The sequence below is a fragment of the Balaenoptera ricei genome, chromosome 16 (genome assembly GCF_028023285.1).
Source record: "Balaenoptera ricei isolate mBalRic1 chromosome 16, mBalRic1.hap2, whole genome shotgun sequence".
In the NCBI taxonomy this organism is placed as follows: domain Eukaryota; kingdom Metazoa; phylum Chordata; class Mammalia; order Artiodactyla; family Balaenopteridae; genus Balaenoptera; species Balaenoptera ricei.
This window is the reverse complement of record NC_082654.1, coordinates 32,698,282-32,717,885: the sequence shown is the minus strand read 5'-3', so window position 1 is coordinate 32,717,885 and position 19,604 is coordinate 32,698,282. Positions and strand designations below refer to the sequence as shown.

At 44.7% G+C, this 19,604-nt stretch overlaps 1 protein-coding gene across 2 annotated transcripts in view; it reads right to left on the bottom strand.

The window, feature by feature from the left end:
* Positions 1-9,372: 9,372 nt before the first annotated feature.
* ALDH18A1 (aldehyde dehydrogenase 18 family member A1) overlaps positions 9,373-19,604 on the bottom strand; it is a 48,083-nt gene continuing 37,851 nt past the window's right edge. For both annotated transcript variants that reach the window (XM_059899915.1, XM_059899914.1), the window contains exons 14-18: positions 18,394-18,589; positions 18,167-18,288; positions 15,974-16,160; positions 14,857-14,952; positions 9,373-10,372 (exon numbers count right to left, since the gene is read on the bottom strand). In XM_059899915.1, the coding sequence (XP_059755898.1) occupies positions 10,191-10,372; positions 14,857-14,952; positions 15,974-16,160; positions 18,167-18,288; positions 18,394-18,589 (783 nt within the window). In that variant the 3' untranslated portion in view covers positions 9,373-10,190. The remainder of the gene's footprint in view (positions 10,373-14,856; positions 14,953-15,973; positions 16,161-18,166; positions 18,289-18,393; positions 18,590-19,604) is intronic.

The window sequence follows — 19,604 nt, the reverse complement described above, 5'->3', positions numbered from 1 at the left end:
AGTTACTACAATGGGCCTAGACCAAGCATGATTCACTCCTGAGTTGAGAGGGAAAGAGGTGAAACACTCTGGGAAGAAAAAAAAAAGACCTTTTTCAGGAAAGAAGGGAGGAAACTGTTAGGCAGTTAACCAACAGTGCCTGCTACCAGCATGTGAGACAAATAGGAGAGGCAAAGAGACTTGCCCAAGGTCAAACAACCAGCTAATGGCAGGTGTGGGATCTGAACCCAGAATGGTCTGTTTCTAAATCCTGCTCTCTTGCCCTACACTCTGAAAGGCAGTTAGTCCTCACCAGATTATTTTGCCTTTGAGGAACTCAAGTCTCTACAGCTATCCTGGGCAATTCATGAGATGAACTAGTGTGGGAGCTACCAGCCAATTAGATTCCAGAGACCAAGCAACATAGCAACCTCGTTGCTATGGAGAGGACCAACCTCCTTTGGTCTCCTCTCCACAGTTCACTCCATTCTCCCTGGCCATGGTGGAGAGTAAATTTAGAATAATGTAAATTCAGCAAGTAGCAGCCTTCAGTTCCAGATTTCTGGCTCTATGAGTTAGCCTCATAGTGAACAAACATCCCTTTTTATGTCCTTTCATTTTTCCTTTTATTCTGGTATTGCCCCCTTTGGGGGATTCCTTCTCCCCAACTTCAATCATTTGGTTCTGGTGGGGACTTTCAATGACAGTATCAAGGAGTGACATCAAAGTAGTTGACAAATGGGAAAGCACAGACACCAACCAATCAGAAGGGATACTTGCAGCAGTGGTAAAGCAGGGTCCTGGAAGCCCCTGGCTGGGTCAGCAATGAACTCTTTAGTTGTTGGATCATGGGGAACTCCAGGATGGTCCAGGGAGGGCCAGATAGCCATGGAGGTGGAGGATAAGAAACTCAGGAGGCTTGGGCCAGTAGGTATTTACCAACTGGTAAGGAAGCATTTCATTTAGTGAGTTCTTAATTTCAGACATTGCATTTATCAGTTCTAGAATATCTATTTGATTCTGTTTTTTATAGATTTCAATTTTGCTGAAATTCTTTCTTTTCATATATTGTATTCTTTTCATTTTCTGTATTTTCTCTCACATGTTTACAATACTTATTATAAAGTCCTTGTCTGCTAACTCAAATGTCAGAATCATCTGTGGGTCTGCTTCCATTCTCTGCTATTTCTCTTAATTATTAGTCATATCTCCCTGCTCTTTGCATGTCTCATAATTATATAAAAGAACCATAGAGGTTGTAGATGATATTTTCCTCCAGTGATGATTCTCTTATTTTTTTTTTTGGCTGCTCCGCGCGGTATGCAGGATCTTAGTCCCCTGACCTGGGATGGATCCCGTGCCCCCTGCAGTGGAAGCACGGAATCTTAACCACTGGACCTCCAGGGAAGTCCCTCTCAGATGGGGTGAGGGACTGATCATCTCAATCTAGTCAGGGACTCAGCTGCGCTGGGGCTGGATGGTAGTTGTATTAGTCCCAGTCCAACTTTGGGTCATCTTGCTCCTTGGAGGGAGCCCACTCAAGCTTTTGATTGACAGTATGGTGGGTCTCTGTCTTCTCAACCCTGAGAGCCTGTGGAAGATTCAATTCTGTTCTTAGGAGCTCAGGCTCTTTGGTTTCTTGCCCCACACAGTTTCAAAATTTAGCAAATGTCTTGAGGGGACAGCCGTCATGTTTGACGCAGCCCTCATCCCTCTAATAGGACTTTGTTTCCTACCTACTGCAAGTCTGTGGGAAATTTCCCTCTGCTATGAGACACTTCTAGCCCAGCCTCTCCCGCTGCATCCCAGAATTCAGCAAATGTTGCATGGGGAAAACTGGCCATGTGTTTAGAGCTCCTCTAGATTCCAATGCCAGATCACATGGATCATCAAAAGCTCTACCAGTTTCTATTTGTCCCAGTAAAGACCTTACGCCCGGGTCAAGCTCTGATTTGGCAAATATACCCAGGTAAGAAAATGAGATTATCAGCTCATTTAGAAAAGGCTCTTTCCTCTCCAGAATTTTAATTCATTAGTCTTTGTTGCTGCTACACCTCTCCAATGCCTTTAAAAATATGATTTTTGTAATTTATCGTGTTTTCTAGTTCCAACAGGAACATTGGATTATTGCTACATACTACATCCTACCAGAAGAGGAAGTCCTATGAAATTATCTCAAGATTTAACCATGGCATGGTTATACAGGTATATATGGCTGAATCAACCCAGACCATGCCATGGCCCCTCCTCTACATCTTCACTACAGCGGGGACAGGTGGCCCAAGTAGACCAACTAGAGTCCTTCTGCACTGGAACTGGGAGCCGAGAGCCTTTTTATTTTTGTGGTTGGTCGGGGCCGGGGCGGGGGGGCGGGTGAGACAAAGCTGTGAGAATAAGTCTGGAAGCTTCCACTGGCTATGTCCCATGCTCATGGAAGAAGCCAGTTTCCAGCAGGAGGAAGTGAAGCCCTCATGCAGAAAGGAGAGGCACAGGAGTGCTGAGGGGATGTTGGGATCCCTGATTCCAGTCACTTGCTCTTGCTGTGGTTTGCTAACCTGAGGCACAAATTTCTCTTTTTTGCCTGAGCTAGTTTCAGTCTCTTGAAAGGGTGGGCCAGCTCTAATGTTTTTGCCCTTGGGCTTTATGAGGCACCCTGTGTTCATATAATACATTAGCCTTTTCTTCTTCAGCAAGGTGGAGGTGGTTTATGTTACTTGTAACTCAAAGAATCTTGACTAAGACTGCTTCTTTAATGACAGGCAGGTTCAGAAGGGCCTGGTGAAAGGTATCTCCCGCACTGCACAGAAGGAAGAGAGGGAGGATGCATGATAATATTGCTGAGACCTCAGCTTTGGATCACGAATCCTCACTACAAGGAGAAGTGGATGCTTTTAGATTCTGGACACCCAACTCACCATGGGAGGAACTTCAGACTTAACTAAGAAGTCAGCCGAATCTGTCTGCCAAAGCCATGCTGTTTTACTTTAATCAAACTGGGAAACTGCATTCTTATCCTCAACAATATTCAAAGATGGGAGGGAATGGAAAGAGGTAGATGCCTGTGTTTGCACGTTTTACCTACTCCTGGGGCTCCGACTTGCTGATGAGCCTGAAGTTTACACCAGAGGGTAAACAAGATAGCTATTTGGACATCACACACTACTTTGCCAGTTTCCGTTCTCTTGAATTATTTACCATCTAATTGTATGCATTGAAACAGAATCTGGCAACACAGAGTCAGAGATGTAGCCTTATTTGTGCATTAGAGAAGGAAAACTTGAGTTCAGTGAAGGACCTGGAGCAGAAACACTTTATGGCTTTCTGACGTTCCCTTGCTTCGGGAGGGCTGTAAGCACGGGGGTGAAACCAGCACAGCAACGCAGCGCAGGCGCACTGGGAGCCACGGGCTGGAGGCGCCCTAGAGCTGACTCGTCCAGTGTCTCCCCTGAGGCCACAATCCCCCTACAGGGCAGAGGCCCGGTTCCAGGACTTAGCCCCCTGAGCCTTGATTTCTTCTCTGCAAAAGACAGACTGCAAAGGGGGATGGAATGGAAAAATAAGCCTCTCTAGATTTAAAAGATTGTTACCACAAATTTTATTTTCACCATCATACCACTAATTTCCCTCAGGAATAAATATTAGTAGCTATGAAAACAAGAAAAATATTCTAAAAATATTTCAAGTAGTAAAACAGAAACTTTGGAAGACAGAAAAGTATAATGGTGAGTAAAACTCACTATTAGTCCCACTACTCAGTAAGAATCGCTCACAATAGAGGGTGTGGAGAAAAAGGAACCCTCCTACACTGTTGGTGGGAATGTAAATCGGTGCAGTCACTATGGAGAACAGTATGGAGGTTCCTTAAAAAACTAAAAATAAAGTTACCATATGATCCAGCAATCCCACTCCTGGGCAGATACCCAGAGAAAACCATAATTCAAAAAGACACATGCACACCCCCAATGTTCATTGCAGCACTGTTTACAATAGCCGAGACATGGGAGCAACCTAAATGTCCATCAACAGATGAATGGATAAAGAAGATGTGGTATATATACACAGTGGAATATTACTCATCCATAAAAAAGAATGAAATAATGCTATTTGCAGCAACATGGATGGACCTGGAGATGATCATACTAAGTGAAGTAAGTCAGATAGAGAAAGACAAATATCATGATATTGCTTATATGTGGAATCTAAAATCTGACACAAATGAACTTATTTACAAAACAGAAATAGACTCACAGACGTAGAACACAAACTTATGGTTACCAAAGGAGAAAAGATGGGGGAGGGATAAATTAGGAGTTTGGGATTAAAATATGCACACTACTATACATAAAATAGATAACCAACAAGGACCTACTGTATGGCACAGGGAACTATACTCAATACCTTTTAATAACCTATAATGGAAAATAATCTAAAAAAGAATATATATATATATGTGTGTGTATGTATATGTATATATATATACACACATATACATATAACTGAATCACTTTGCTGTATACCTGAAACTAATATAACATTGTAAATCAACTATATTTCAATAAAAATAAAAAAAGAATCACTCATAATATTTTGATACATTTTCTTCCAGTCTTTTTCCTAACCAAACATATATATATTATAATTGGGAAATTTTAACTAACCTCTTTAAAGCCAAGTTTTTTCTTATATCACCTACGTTATTCCAGGCATTATAACAGGGATACAAGAAAATTCGATCAAAAATAACTTGGTTAAGATGTCAATATGAACAATAAATATCTTTTCACTGTTGTTTTTTAATTATGAAAGAATTCAAACAGAGAAAGTAATATAACAGATACAACTGCACCCACCATCAAGACCAAATCTTAAAATTTTGCCATATGTGCTTCAAATATTTTTTCAAGGAAGATAAAATATTACAGATATGGCTGAAGTCCTACTGTCCTGGACCCAGAATAACTACAGTTGACCTCTGAACAATGCAGATTTGAACTGCACAGGTCTACTTATACACAGATGTTTTTCAATAGTAAAGACTACAGTACTACGTAGTCCATGGTTGGTTGAATCTGTGAATATGGAGGAACCACGGATAGAGGTAAAGCCAAGTTTTTTCTTCAACATTTTTTAGTGAGCCTCTTCCCCATGACAATCAATATTCTTTACAAACAAGATTTTTAATAGCTAATTGTTTTCAAATAGTTCACTGTAAAGAGATGTATACTTAAAATACTATTAAGATTCAATGGATTCAGTTTGATTTCACATTAAAATCTAATTGGGGTACTACAAAAGATGTTGAAACAACACAGACTCACCGACTAGATAGAGAGGATCAGGAACAGACCTGGAAGCAATTCTTTACCAGGACAATTTCAGGCTGCACAGTTACCCCACTACTGGCCTATGAATAGGAAGGGAGAGAAAGGAAGCGATAGATGGATTGTCCAGGCAAGGGGTGCATGTGAGCACGCACATGAGGATGTGTGAGTGGGGAACAGACCCTAGAAAACTCATGACCCTAATCATTGAATTTATTAATAACTGCCATTTTGTTATTCCATATGCTATTATGGTATAAAAACTATAGGCCAAGTGCCACCTTTACATTCATATTTCCTTCCAGTCTTTTTTCTAAGCATAGGTTTTTTTTTTCTTTATGTAATTGAAATCCATAGAATGAATATTTTTGACAAACTCAGTCTTTAGGTTTGACTTGTATAACCTTAGGACAGAGGAAAAGGAACTGTATATCAATAGAATAATTTATCCATTTACTAGCTAGGGTCCTATTTACACCGTCAATTTCAACTCAAACCAACATTATTTTGAGATTTGCAAGGAAAATGGTTCACTTCTTACAGATAATTTTTGGAATGGAGAATGAAGGAGGTAGACACACATACAATGTGGGAAGGTTGATGCTTCTTTTTCCTCATAGGCAACTAGGGGGAGGGGAAGGGGGTCAGTAAAGGCATGTTTGGGGGAAAGTTGGAGAAGCATCCACACCTGCTCATTATATCAAATGTCTAGGGACTCTGTAAATAATTCAGGTGCAGTCGGCTCCCTCCAGGGGCAGGTGTTGAGGAGAGTTTCCAGACAAGCATCTCCTCTTGCAAAACTGGAGCAGACCTAGGATCTGATTACTTGAAAAGGGGTCCAGTTAGTAGCTATGGCAACCTCCTTCTTCTGCCTTACAACTTGCCTTGGGCTAAGATACAGGAACTTCTGGGAAAACACTACTGCTACAGCCTGCTGTGGTGGTTAAGAGCTTTGAAGTCTAGCTGTTTCTAATCTAGGTTCCGCCACTTTGTAACCGTGTGACCTGGGAATTTATTCAACCTCTCTGATCCTTGGTTTCTGTGCCTATAAAATAGAGATCATTCAGATTGCTGTGGCATCATCTGTAAGGCTCTTGCTATAGTGCCTGGTACATAGTAGATTATCTCCTAAGAGTGTCCCCACCTCATTTCCTAGGAAGAGATGTTTGGACTTTAAATAAAATAGCAATGTACAGAACTAAGTGAAAGCTATTCTTCAGAACAAAATAAACAGTGCAGCTAACAGTTATTGAAGATTTACCATAAGCTGGATATTGTGCTGAGTGTTTTATATATAATTTCACAAAACCTACTTAGGGATAAGTGTTATCAAAGTTCTGAGATGTTAAGACACTTTCCCCAGCTCAGACAGCTAGCAGGTGGTGGAATCAAGATCCAAACTCTCATCTGCCTCTTATCCAAAAAAAGCCTGTGTTCTTACCTTCTAAGTAAACGGATCTCTGGAAGTTATTTTACGGTGCCAGCACTTCACCTCCAGGTGCACAGTCTGAGGATGCTGGTACACGGAGCTCGTTCAGATTTGGACAGACCTCCTTAGGTCTGTGGGGCCTGACTGCCCTCTAGTGTTGGAGGAATCTTAGGGCCAGGTGGAATCCACAGCGAGTTGTTTTTTTTCTGAGGAGGTAGTGAACCTGCATCCCTTCCTGTCTGGAGATCTGTCTAGTCTGGTGTCTTCTTATTGGCCAAAGGGTTTCTCCTAGGAACAGGGGTAAAATAGGTGGTAGAGACTGGGAGTTAAGAAGAAGAACTATCTGGGGATAGAGCAGTAATGCTCAGGTTAAGCTCTGAATCATTGTGGGGGGGGGGGGGCAATAATGTCTCTTATTCCCAGCACATGGCACATAATAGGTGCTGACTGAATACTGAATGAAGTTTTACAACTCATCCTCCCTAAAGGGGGAGGGGGAGTGCTGCCAAAAGAATGGCTTAAAGGTCTTCACTGATTTTTGCCAGAAGCACCAGCAGAAAAAACACTGTAACATTAACCCACCTTCCACTCCAACAGACTCCAAGGCATGTTCCGTGCACGGCTAGGTGAGAACAATGACGCTGCTCAGTTATGAGGAAACGAGTTGGGGTCAGCAAAGACATAGGACCATTTTAGGCTGCCACCCTCCCACCAGTGTCCCGAATGGTCCACGGATCTCAGAGAAGTCCCACTTCCACCTCCGTAACTCTGCCCAGGTAGTCCATGTCACCAGGTGGTCGGTGAGCGGCTGTGTGCACTGCTCCTCGCTGGACAGTGGGGAATCCAAAGACAGGTGGATTACTAGGTGGCTTATCAGAGGGCGATGAACACCCCCGACCCCAAGTCACAGAGACTGAGCCGGGTTACTGCAAAATGGGAAGAGATGGTTTCATAAAATAAAGGATATAGAGCAGACAAATAACACCTACTATAATGCAGTCCTCGGTTGCCCAATTTTCTTCCCATATGAATAATTTTGTAAATGCCCCCATAATATATGAATATACTGAATCATTCAGACATTAATTTTATCACTATTATATTTACCGTTATAATTATTACCATCTTTATTTCTAAGTAATAGAAAATCTAAACCCGAGTAAACTTGGCTTGATGAATACAAACATTTGTTGAGGGCTTTTTTTCCCCCCTCGGTGGGGAGGTGGGAGTTTCAGGATTGGTGGGTTCAACAGCCGGTGCTGCCAGGAGTTGGTGGCCAAGAAAGGGAAGTAGCAGGGCAGGACCACAGAAGGGATTTCAGAATAAAAAGCCAGCTTCCTATAGCTAGGACAAGCCACATACTGGAAGACTGCCTGGGTGGGCGTCCCTGTGAAGCTACGGCTGCCTCCTGGCCTTCTTTTGGAAATCTCTCTGCTTTTGGTGGGAAAAGGGAGAATCTGATGGCCCACACTCTCTGCAGAAATGGACTAAGGACCGAGGTGGCTGCATAGGGAGAATGGACTTGTTGGATGACTGAGCTTTAGCTGCATTTTCTGCACTAAACTCACCCCCATCCCATGCCCTAGAAGGGTGGCTCCGGTAGAGGTTACATCTCCCAGATGTCTTGGATGTACCGCCTTCCTGTTTACCCACATGAACTTCAGCCCCGAACTGGCATATTCACTGCTCCCCAGACCTGCATTTCATCCCCACCTCTGGCTTTTGCTTCCCCAGTCCCCTGCCTGAATGCTCTGGCCTCGTCTTACCCTACAGCTTGTCTTTCTCAGGGCCCAGCTCCAGGTCTGCCCCCTCAGTGGAGTCTTCCCCGAGGGCTTGGCCTTCTTGGGTCACTTTCTATTTTCGATTCCAGGGGCATTTGTTGTGTGGTTGGGAGCTGATTGTGGTATTTGCCATAGTTTCAGGCAGGACTTTGTTTATTGCCTTTTCAGGCAAGCTATGCCAGAACTCCCCACTCAGAGGGCGGGGCAGGCAGGGTAACGTGGCCGACCATGTAAGGGTCTGGATGAGAGGTACAGCCTGGAGCCAGCCGGGAACGTGTTCCCCACGACACCATAATTCTTGTGCTCATAAAACATCCTCAGAGGATAAAAAGAAACATGGAAGTCAGTACTTATTTCTTTGGGAGGGCCCCCATGAGACAAGAAATCTTTCAACTGCAGACTGTCAGGCACCAAGGACCTTAAGAACAGGACGGAGGGAGGCAGGGAGGGCTTAGGGCTGTCACTGAAGCAGGCGATCCTGAGGCAATGCGACGGGCAGAACAATCCACGTGGACGCTGTGTGGACCCGGCACAAGGACAGCACGCTCATGTCAGTCACACCCACAAACTTCAGACCATCACCGTGTTTTTAGTCCCTAAGCTCCTGGGGCTTCATATCATGTTTTCCTTTCCTCTCTCTCAGCCTGAGTCCCTCCCGTGGGGATCTGCCTGTGCTGCTTCCACTGATACTGTTGAGGCAGACGGCCTCTGTCCCCAACCAACTTCCAGAGAAGAGACTGCGTAACAGCAGAGTGTGAGGGCCACAAGGGAGGGAAAAGGAAGAGGGTAACAACAAGTGATGGAGAAAGCTTAAATCATGCACACAGGCTTCTGATAAGAACTTTATTTCTCAAAAAGGGGGCAAGACTCCAAAGTATTAAAATAATCCTCTAATTTTTGTTTTGGAGGGAGAGGATAGGATGACAAAATAATTCATATAAAAATTTCAAGCACAATGGCTGTAGGTCCTTCATCCTGAAACTTGTACCTCCTGTCTGCAGCTCCAGGTTCCAACCATGTCACAGGTAGTGCCGAGCTCCTGGATCCAGAGGCTTACAGCATCTGGAATGCTTATTTATATTTACTCCACAAATAAATACAAAAGGTCAGTCTTCCTAGTGGAAATGATGCAGTCCATTTTTGTGATTGTTTCTAATGAGAATGCTAAAAAGAGCTGCCTCTCTCTAAATTCCAAATCTTTCCTTTTTGAAGACGACTAAGAGTGTGAAAGAAATGAAATGTGGAGACTTATCAGGTACGACTGGCTCTCATAACAACCACATGCCAAGGGAGACTCTACCTCATTGAGGTGATTAAAGGTAAAAAGCGACCATGATTTTTCCATTGCCTTTTACGTGGGGAAACCGCACCTTTCTGTTTCTATCATGGAAGGGAACTGCACTATGTGAGGCAAAGTCCCCCTCTAGCAATTAAGCAAAATCCCTAACCAGAGCGATTATTTGCTAACTTAGAAGGAAAGAAAGAAAAGGGTGAGCTGGAATGCGAGTCCTTCGCCCAGGCTGATGTTGCCACATGGCCCATCAATGCTGAGGGGCACTTTCCAACAGGCAGGCCCTTCCAGGAGGTGGGAGACAAGACCTGGTTCACCCCCCGAGAGGCTTAAGATGAGTTTAACTGTGAAGACCGCTCAGAACATGCCCGGCTCTCCTCTGAATGCTTTCAGTTGGTGTTTCTCTGAGGAATAGGGAGGCTCTCGTGAAGGTACTTTAAACTTCCATGCTCGGAGAAGTCCGAGACCACGTGGTCCTGGCCTCGCAGCAGCCACTTGGTAGTAAGCAGCCCCTCCAGTCCCACTGGTCCCCGGGCGTGGATTCGAGATGTACTGATCCCCACTTCAGCTCCTGTGGAAAAGCATGGATGAGGACATGGCTTTCCCAGCCTCTGCTTCCGGACCGCCCGCCAGGCCCACGTCTCTTCCTTCTCCTCACTTGGCGCCCCCTCTCTGCCCTCTCCTGACCCATCCTCCCTGGGCTAGCCTGACGTCCACTGTCCCCATAAACATGTTCTCTGCTTGCTGTGAGTCACGGTCAGACCCCTTCTTTAATAAAAGAAGAAGGGGCCTGACCGTGGGCCTCTCTTTTGTATTTTATACCCAATCCATTTTGACAATACTACAAGTGCTGTCTCCGATATCTGTCTTGTGCCTGGATTGCGTACCATCATCTGACATTTGGGTATTGTTTCAGGTGTACGACAGTGTACAGAGGTTTCATCTCCCCGAGTATCCTTTAAACCCTAGATGGTAAGGGACATGTTCTAGGTATTCCCTAGAACACCTAGCTCCTAGGTGCTCATGAGATGGCTGCTGACTACACCAAAGAGTACTTTTCCTTTTCCTCCCTCCTGCTCCCGCCTCAGACGCGGGGCACCGGGGCTCTTCCCGGGTCTGGCTTGGTGTTCTGCACCGTGTGCAGTTGAGGCAGGGCTCCTTTGCTCATCACAACCTCACTGAGCAGGCACTGGGCTGGGACCCGGGGATGAAGTGGTGAACAACTGATGCAATTCATGGAGCTTGTATTCTTGTGGGCAAGGCAGCCAAAGAACAGTTCAACAAATAATTCCATGTGGTGATGGGGTGCTGTGAAGGGTGCTGGCACAGAGACTGTGTGGCAGGGCAGCAGCACCCTGGATAGGGTGGTCAGTGGGAGCCTCCCCGAGGAGGTGCCTTTGGCTGAAACCTGAATGAGAAGGAGCCAGCCAGGGGACAGCAGTGGAGAGCCGCTGCAGGCAGAGAGGACCAAGCAAGGACCCGAATGCAGAGGTGCCTGGGGCAGTGGTTGGCAAGGAGATGGTGACCACTGGCTTCAAATTCTGGGTTAATAGCGTAGAGACCACATGACTTTGGGCAGGTTACCTACCATCTCTTGCTTCAGTTTTTTCTTTTGGAAAAGGAAGAAATTAATAGAATCCATTATGTAGAACTAAGTGAGATAATGCATGTGATGCACTTAGCACGGTGCCGGAAATATAGTAAATGCTCAATAAATATTATCTGTTACTATTATTCATGCATTTCACAGGAATTTAACCCAACCAGAGTCTGAGCTTTTGCTCTGAGCGGCTGATGGAAAGACAATGGAGTGGTCTTTGCTCCTCCCCCATCTTGGACTTTCACTTGAAAGCTGGGCACCTCAGCCCTTACAAGTGTGCTGTTTCTTCTTCAACAAAATTCAATACCCCTTTATGATAAAAACCCTCCAGAAAGTAGGCATAGAGGGAACTTTCCTCAACATAATAAAGGCCATATATGACAAACCCACAGCCAACATTGTCCTCAATGGTGAAAAACTGAAACCATTTCCACTAAGATCAGGAACAAGACAAGGTTGTCCACTCTCACCACTATTATTCAACATAGTTTTGGAAGTTTTAGCCACAGCAATCAGAGAAGAAAAACAAATACAAGGAATCCAAATCGGAAAAGAAGAAGTAAAGCTGTCACTGTTTGCAGACGACGTGATACTATACATAGAGAATCCTAAAAATGCCACCAGAAAACTACTAGAGCTAATCAATGAATTTGGTAAAGTTGCAGGATACAAAATTAATGCACAGAAATCTCTTGCATTCCTATACACTAATGATGAAAAATCTGAAAGAGAAATTAAGGAAACAGTCCCATTTACCAATGCAACAAAAAGCATAAAATACCTAGGAATAAACCTACCTAGGGAGACAAAAGACCTGTATGCAGAAAACTATAAGACACTGATGAAAGTAATTAAAGATGATACCAACAGATGGAGAGATATACCATGTTCTTGGATTGGAAGAATCAATATTGTGAAAATGACTATACTACCCAAAGCAATCTACAGATTCAATGCAATCCTTATCAAATTACCAATGGCATTTTTTACGGAACTAGAACAAATCATCCTAAAATTTGTATGGAGACACAAAAGACCCCAAATTGCCAAAGTAGTCTTGAGGGAAAAAAATGGAGCTGGAGGAATCAGACTCCTTGACTTCAGACTATACTACAAAGCTACAGTAATCAAGACAATATGGTACTGGCACAAAAACAGAAACATAGATCAATGGAACAAGATAGAAAGCCCAGAGATAAACCCACGCACCTATGGTCAACTAATCTGCGACAAAGGAGGCAAAGATATACAATGGAGAAAAGAGAGCCTCTTCAATAAGTGGTGCTGGGAAAACTGGACAGCTACATGTAAAAGAATGAAATTAGAACAATCCCTAACACTATACACAAAAATAAACTCAAAATGGATTCGAGACCTAAATATAAGACCGGACACTATAAAACTCTTAGAGGAAAACATAGGAAGAATACTCTTTGACATAAATCACAGCAAGACCTTTTTTGATCCACCCCCTAGAGAAATGGAAATAAAAACAAAAATAAACAAATGGGACCTAATGAAACTTCAAAGCTTTTGCACAGCAAAGGAAACCATAAACAAGACGAAAAAACAACCCTCAGAATGGGAGAAAATATTTGCAAATGAATCAATGGACAAAGGATTAACCTCCAAAATATATAAACAGCTCATTCAGCTCAATATTAAGGAAACAAACAACCCAATCCAAAAATGGGCAGAAGACCTAAATAGACATTTCTCCAAAGAAGACATACAGATGGCCAAGAAGCACATGAAAAGATGCTCAACATCACTAATTATTAGAGAAATGCAAATCAAAACTACAATGAGTTATCACCTCACACCAGTGACAATGGGCATCATCAGAAAATCTACAAACAACAAATGTTGGAGAGAGTGTGGAGAAAAGGGAACCCTCTTGCACTGTTGGTGGGAATGTAAATTGATACAGCCACTATGGAGAACAATATGGAGGTTCCTTAAAAAACTAAAAATAGAATTACCATATGACCCAGCAATCCAACTACTGGGCATATACCCAGAGAAAACCGTAATTCAAAAAGACACATGCACCCCAATGTTCATTGAAGCACTATTTACAATAGCCAGGTCATGGAAGCAACCTAAATGCCCATCGACAGACGAATGGATAAAGAAGTTGTGGTACATATATACAATGGAATATTACTCAGCCATAAAAAGGAACGAAATTGAGTCATTTGTTGAGACGTGGATGGATCTAGAGACTGTCATACAGAGTGAAGTAAGTCAGAAAGAGAAAAAGAAATATCGTATATTAACGCATGTATGTGAAACCTAGAAAAATGGTACAGATGAACCGGTTTGCAGGGCAGAAGTTGAGACACAGATGTAGACAACAAATGTATGGACACCAAGGGGGGAAAACCGCGGTGGGGTGGGGATGGTGGTGTGCTGAATTGGGCGATTGGGATTGACATGTATACACTGATGTGTATAAAATTGATGACTGATTAAAAAAAAAAACAAAAAACATGGATTACAAAGATCAGTGCAAGTGATGTGATAATTAAATCAAACCCCAACAAAACAAACAGGGAAATAAAAATAAAGAGTCCAATGACTAAGAATAACTGAGCAAAATTCCCTTTAGTACCCTTTAACAATTCAGTGAGAACTATTTCTCTAGGCAGTTCTCTATTCAAACGTTCAGAGGGATTAAAATGTTTTAAGTAGTTGAAATAATTCTCAGATGTGCCATAAATGCCTTATTGGAGCTTTGTAAAATGGTACCCCTGAAAACCAGCGACTGTCTGAGAACTCCTTATACTACTGGGGGATGGAGAATTTATTACTAATGATGGAAGCGGGGAGGGTGTCTTTCTGAAGCTTTTTATTTCGAAGTCTGCTTTAGAAGTCAACCTTGCACCTCTGGGCTTACCTGTTTGTTTCTGATTCTCATACTTCAGCCCAGCATAGGTACTAACACCTTCTTTTGTCCTGTCCTCAGGGTGGATTCCTAGCTCTGAGGCAACCTGTCTGTGTCCCTCTGAAGGAGTAAGTCTACAGCGGCAGTGCTCTCACGGGACCTTGGCATGCACACCTGTCATAATCCATGCATGCAGACACACTGTGGTCTGCTGTACGTGGCAGAGTCCAGGCTCTGGACTCACGGAAGTCTGGGTCTGAACACCAGCTGCATGACTTTGGGCAAGTTACTTCATTTCTTTGACTCTCAGTATCCTCATCTATGAAAAAGGAAATACAAGTACCTACCTTCTTAGCATGTGAAATGCCTAGAACACAGGACTTCTACCAGTTCATGGTAGCTGTTATCATTCTCTCTCATAAACCAACCTTCCCTCGGCATGTCTGCATCATCTTGATCATGCACGTGACTGTAAAGGCCAGGTGTCTCCTCCACCCTCACCATGCTCCTTGGGGCCACACAGTGATTCACAAGGGACTCCTTTCTCGCCGACCAGACTCTTTCTTACCCAGTCCGAAGCGGTAGCCATCAGAGAAGCGAGTGCTGGCGTTCCAGAACACACAGGCACTATCCACGTGCTGGAGGAAGAACTCTGCTGTCTTCTCTGAAGCATAAAGGGAAGAAACTGAGTTAGGATGGCCCAGGGAGAACATCCCTGCTTCCAGCCACTCAACAGGGCCTGACTGGGGCAGGGCCCAGGCCCCTGAGGTGCTTCCCCACATATTAAACATGCAGACTTGTGAAAAATCTAAAACAGAAAGAAAGAAAACCAGCTTCATCAGTCCTGTTGTTGAAGGAGTAGGTACCTGGGAAAGACTGGGTTGGAATCCAGATCTCCCTGCAGACGTACCCTCAGTGCTGCAATGGCTTGTTTATACTATCTGTTTATAGGCTCTGAGTCAAATGCCAAAGTCTCAGCTCAAACTCCACACCCACCAGCTGGGTGACTGTGGACAGGCTTCTGAACCTCTCTGTGCCTGAGTACAATGAGGACTGACAATATTACGCAGCTCCCAGGCTTGCAGAGAGGGTAAAATGAACCGACAGCCATGGAGCACTCATCCCAGAGCCTAGCAGATGGCAAGTGCTCAAGTATTAACTGTTTTCACTGGTGGTGCTGCGATTCCCCAGTAAACTGACTGGAAGTTCCCTGAGGGGGCCATGCTGGCATCCTTGACCATCGGGCCTCCATGCCTGACACCCAGGCTCACCTGTGGAGGGAGTGAGTGACTGTGGAGAGTTGGTTTTGCCCTAAACTAGTTGGTTCTATGCTTAACCTCCTGAGCCTTGATTTCCTCAGCTGTAAAATGGGTTTATTCCAGCAACCTGGAAAGACTGCTGCATGGATTAAATGGTAACGCCTCTGACACAGAGTGAGCCATGTTTAAAGTGGAGCGAATCATCTCTTCCCTGCCTCTCCCCTCGGGGCCACTGTGACAACACAGCGAGATAACAGATGTAAAAGCACTCAGCAAACCAGCAAGTGCCGCCCACACCAGGCACTGTTATCAGTCCACTGAGATTACGTTCTCCTGCAGGCTAAGAGGGGCTGGGAGAAGCAGGGTCAGCTTGGAGATCAAGGCAGAAAACGCAGACCCCGTGTGCTGCAGCCCCTGCACACTTACCATTCTCTGTGACGATGACGTCCGTGTGGGAGCTGCCGTACTTGTGGATGTGGTCGATGGCCTCCTGCACGCTGTCCACCACTTCAATGCACAGTTCCAGGTCCCCGTACTCAGTTCGGAGGGACTTCACTTCGGAGGGGCTGAAGGTCAGATAGGAGGCGAACTTGGGGCCTGCGTGAATCTTCACCTGGGACACAGGAAGTCGGGGCAACAACATAAACACAGCAGAGAGAGGCAACGCACACTCCTCCCTCTGGGATCCAACAGCAGGATGAGCCCGAAGATGATGAGTCCGGGGCGCCTGTGGCCTGGAAACTAAACTAGTCCCTGCTTCCCTTTAGAGGCAGCCTTCCACCCTCCAGGATGCTCTGCTTTGGGAAATGCTGACGGCCACCTGTCAGCAATGGGCCCCCAGTAAAACTGGAGCAGGGACTTAAGCAGGAAGCCTCTGAACGTGAAGAATGTGCAAGGCATTTAATGGGCTATTGACATAAGCCCTTGACTGCTGGCATTTTACTAAAACGAACACGTGACTAGAAAAATCCCATTCCCAGCCTGTGGGACTTAGGCATTGGACTCAGATGGAAAGAGGGAGATGCCACAAACACACTTCTACTCCCTCTGCCCTGGAGAAGTCCTAGGCGTGCTTTAGAGGAAAACAGTACTTGGTTGGAAACCACTTCAAACTGTGGTTAGTCGTTAGATTTCTGACTTTGTCAGTCTGGCCCCATTTCCAGGTTCAGTTCAGGTCCAGATTCTGGGGCTAATCCTGCTTCTTCTGGCTGGAGGAAGTTAAGGACGCTGAGGCTGGTCACTGGGGACCCCAGTCACAGTGTGATCCCACTCAGGCCTTGTTCTCCGAGACCTTCCCAGGGCAGCGTTCACGCCTTGATTCTTTAGGGCCAAGCTCTTGACTTGGCTCAAATCACAACAAGCCACATTTGTCATGTCCTTGTTGCTCCCAAGGCCCTGAATGGTTTCCTATCTGGGACCACACTTCCTCCAGGCCTGGGGTCCAACCATGTTCCCCAGGGGCTGGAACCCCACCCATGTGCAAGTCGTCCTCTGGTGTACTTCCTGCACTACAAGGTGCTGAAGTACACACACCGGCTCATTCTGACCTGAGGAATTTCAAGGCAAAGCTGAGGATGACTGAGGATATTGTGGGTTTGTCTGAATCAGAACTGGGGGTTTTATTCCTGGATACAGGAGAGCTTTCGTCCTGTCCAGTCCAGGCCAGTGTGGTGCCTGGCATATACGTCAGCACTCAAACAGGCCACTAGTGGAAGGTCAGGCCCCAAACATAAGTAATCATGTGATCTAACTCCCTTATAATTTGTGGGGTACATTTATTTTCATTTTCCAAACTGGGACCATGCCACATTTATAAGCTGACTCAAGTCTTCCTTTTCAGCAAAAGGATGGAAGGGAAGAGACACATGCTCAGGGTCAAAGCAACCAAGACCAGCAGTCACTTTCTCTACTGCTGTGCTAGTTTACATAATTCTGACATCAGATATTAAAGCTTAAAATGCATCCTGACAGAAAATTTAAGATTGTCCAGTTTCACCTGGAGAACATCTATCTTTCTTGCAATCAGGAATTTAGGATGGAGCATACATTTATATTCAAAACTTACTGGCACTGGTGGTTTATAATCTTAATGACATGGTAAGAAAATAATCCAGAGAGGACATTATACAAACTGCTCACTCCCAAATATCACTGTATTAATAAGCACATTAATATTGGTAACTGAAGACATCTGTGGAGGAGCGGCTATATATAAATTTTTGGTTTGAAAACATTTCTGCACCATCTTTTCAAATCAAATCCAAACAAGAACGTGTGTTCAGAAACATAAACTTTATGCCGCCTGAATAAGAGGTGGCAGGAAAGAGTCCATTCAGTGGGCTGCCATGTGACCTGCTTTATCTTTGAACACTCTTAACACTGAACACACACCACTTTGGAATGAAGCTATTTGTGTATGGGTTTCTTCCATCCACTAGACTGTCAGAGGCAAAGGCATGCCTTACTCACTGTGTACTCAGCACAGAACTTTGTATATGGCAGATGCTCAAAAATATTGCTTCTCACATTTCCTTAAATGGTATGGCAGCTGCTCCCAGTCTGATGCCACAGGCTTCTAAATCTCGGGAGGGAAGACAGGAAGTGATGGACTTGTCCTACCTGTTCCACTCTCAGCATGTCAATGATCTGGTCAAATAATGGCGTTCTCAGCAGATCTCGGTGGATTAACAGAGTCTCTAAAGCATTACAGGCGGCTGGATATTCGCATTTAGAGTCTCTAACTGACAGAGGAGGACAAAAAGTTGTTTCTATTAACATGATCCAGAGCCACCGAGGACATGACAAATATTTTGCCCGCATAAAACAGGGGACACCACTGAGCTCACCTAGTCTGGTGACCTTGTCGACACTGGCCTCTGAATCCACGTACATGTGGCAGATGCCTTCACTGTGCCCCATCACTGGAATGCCCTTAGCAGCTTTCTGGATGTTTCTGACCAGCTGAGAGGAGCCGCGTGGAATGATTAGATCTATCATTTTGTCTAGGCGGCAAAGATCTTCCACTTCTTCTCTGGTATTCACCTGAAAAGGCAGAGAATAAAAGATAAAGATGACATCTTCCGACTACACAAAATATGGAAGTAGCAGCATCCCTTTCACAGATAAATGTCTGTATCTCCTGAGAACTAAGTCTGATGCTCTGAAAACTTATTCCAAAAACAAGATTAAGGAACATCCCTGGTGGTCCAGTGGTAAAGAATCTGCCTTCCAATGCAGGGGATGTGGGTTTGATCTCTGGTCAGGGAACTAAGATCCCACATGCCGCGGGGCAACTAAGCCCATGTGCCCCAACTACTGAGCTCGCGCACCTCAACAAGAGAGCCCGTGTGCCACAAACTACAGAGCTCACGTGCCCTGGAGCCCACGTGCCACAACTACAGAGAGAAAACCTGCATGCCACAACTAGAGAGAAGCCCGCATGCTGCAACTAGAGAGAAACCCGAGCAGACCGCGCGCCATAATGAAAAGATCCCACATGTCTCAACAGAGATCCCATGTGCCACAACTAAGACACGACACAGCCAAAAAAAAAAAAAACACAAGGAAAATAAATAAATAAATATTAAAAACAAAAACAAGATTAAGTTCCTGATCACGGGAATTGAAAGTTGTCCAGCAAATGCTTATCAAACTCTACACATTAGGTCCTGTGCTCTGCATTACAAAACATGCAGGACAGGGTCCCTGCCCTCGAAGAACTCAGAGTCTGGTAGGGAAGACAGGACTACCCTATGACTAGCCATAACACAGGACAGACACTTTTAAGATGCTAGAAGAGGTACAACGTGCTATCTCTGGGAGTTCGAGGAGGTACAGAGCATGCCAGGCTATGAAGATCACAGAAGGAAGTGGCTGCGCCGTTGGCTCTCTAATCACAGCCTAATGACATGTTGCTCTTGTTAGGGAGTCACGGTTCGCCACGACTTCTGCCGACAACCTCTACCCTGGGACGCTGGCTGGAGTGACTAAAGCGCTTGTGTTAGAGCTCTGAGATTATGGGCATTTTTTCCTTCCTCTTGATTTTTAACTTTCCCCC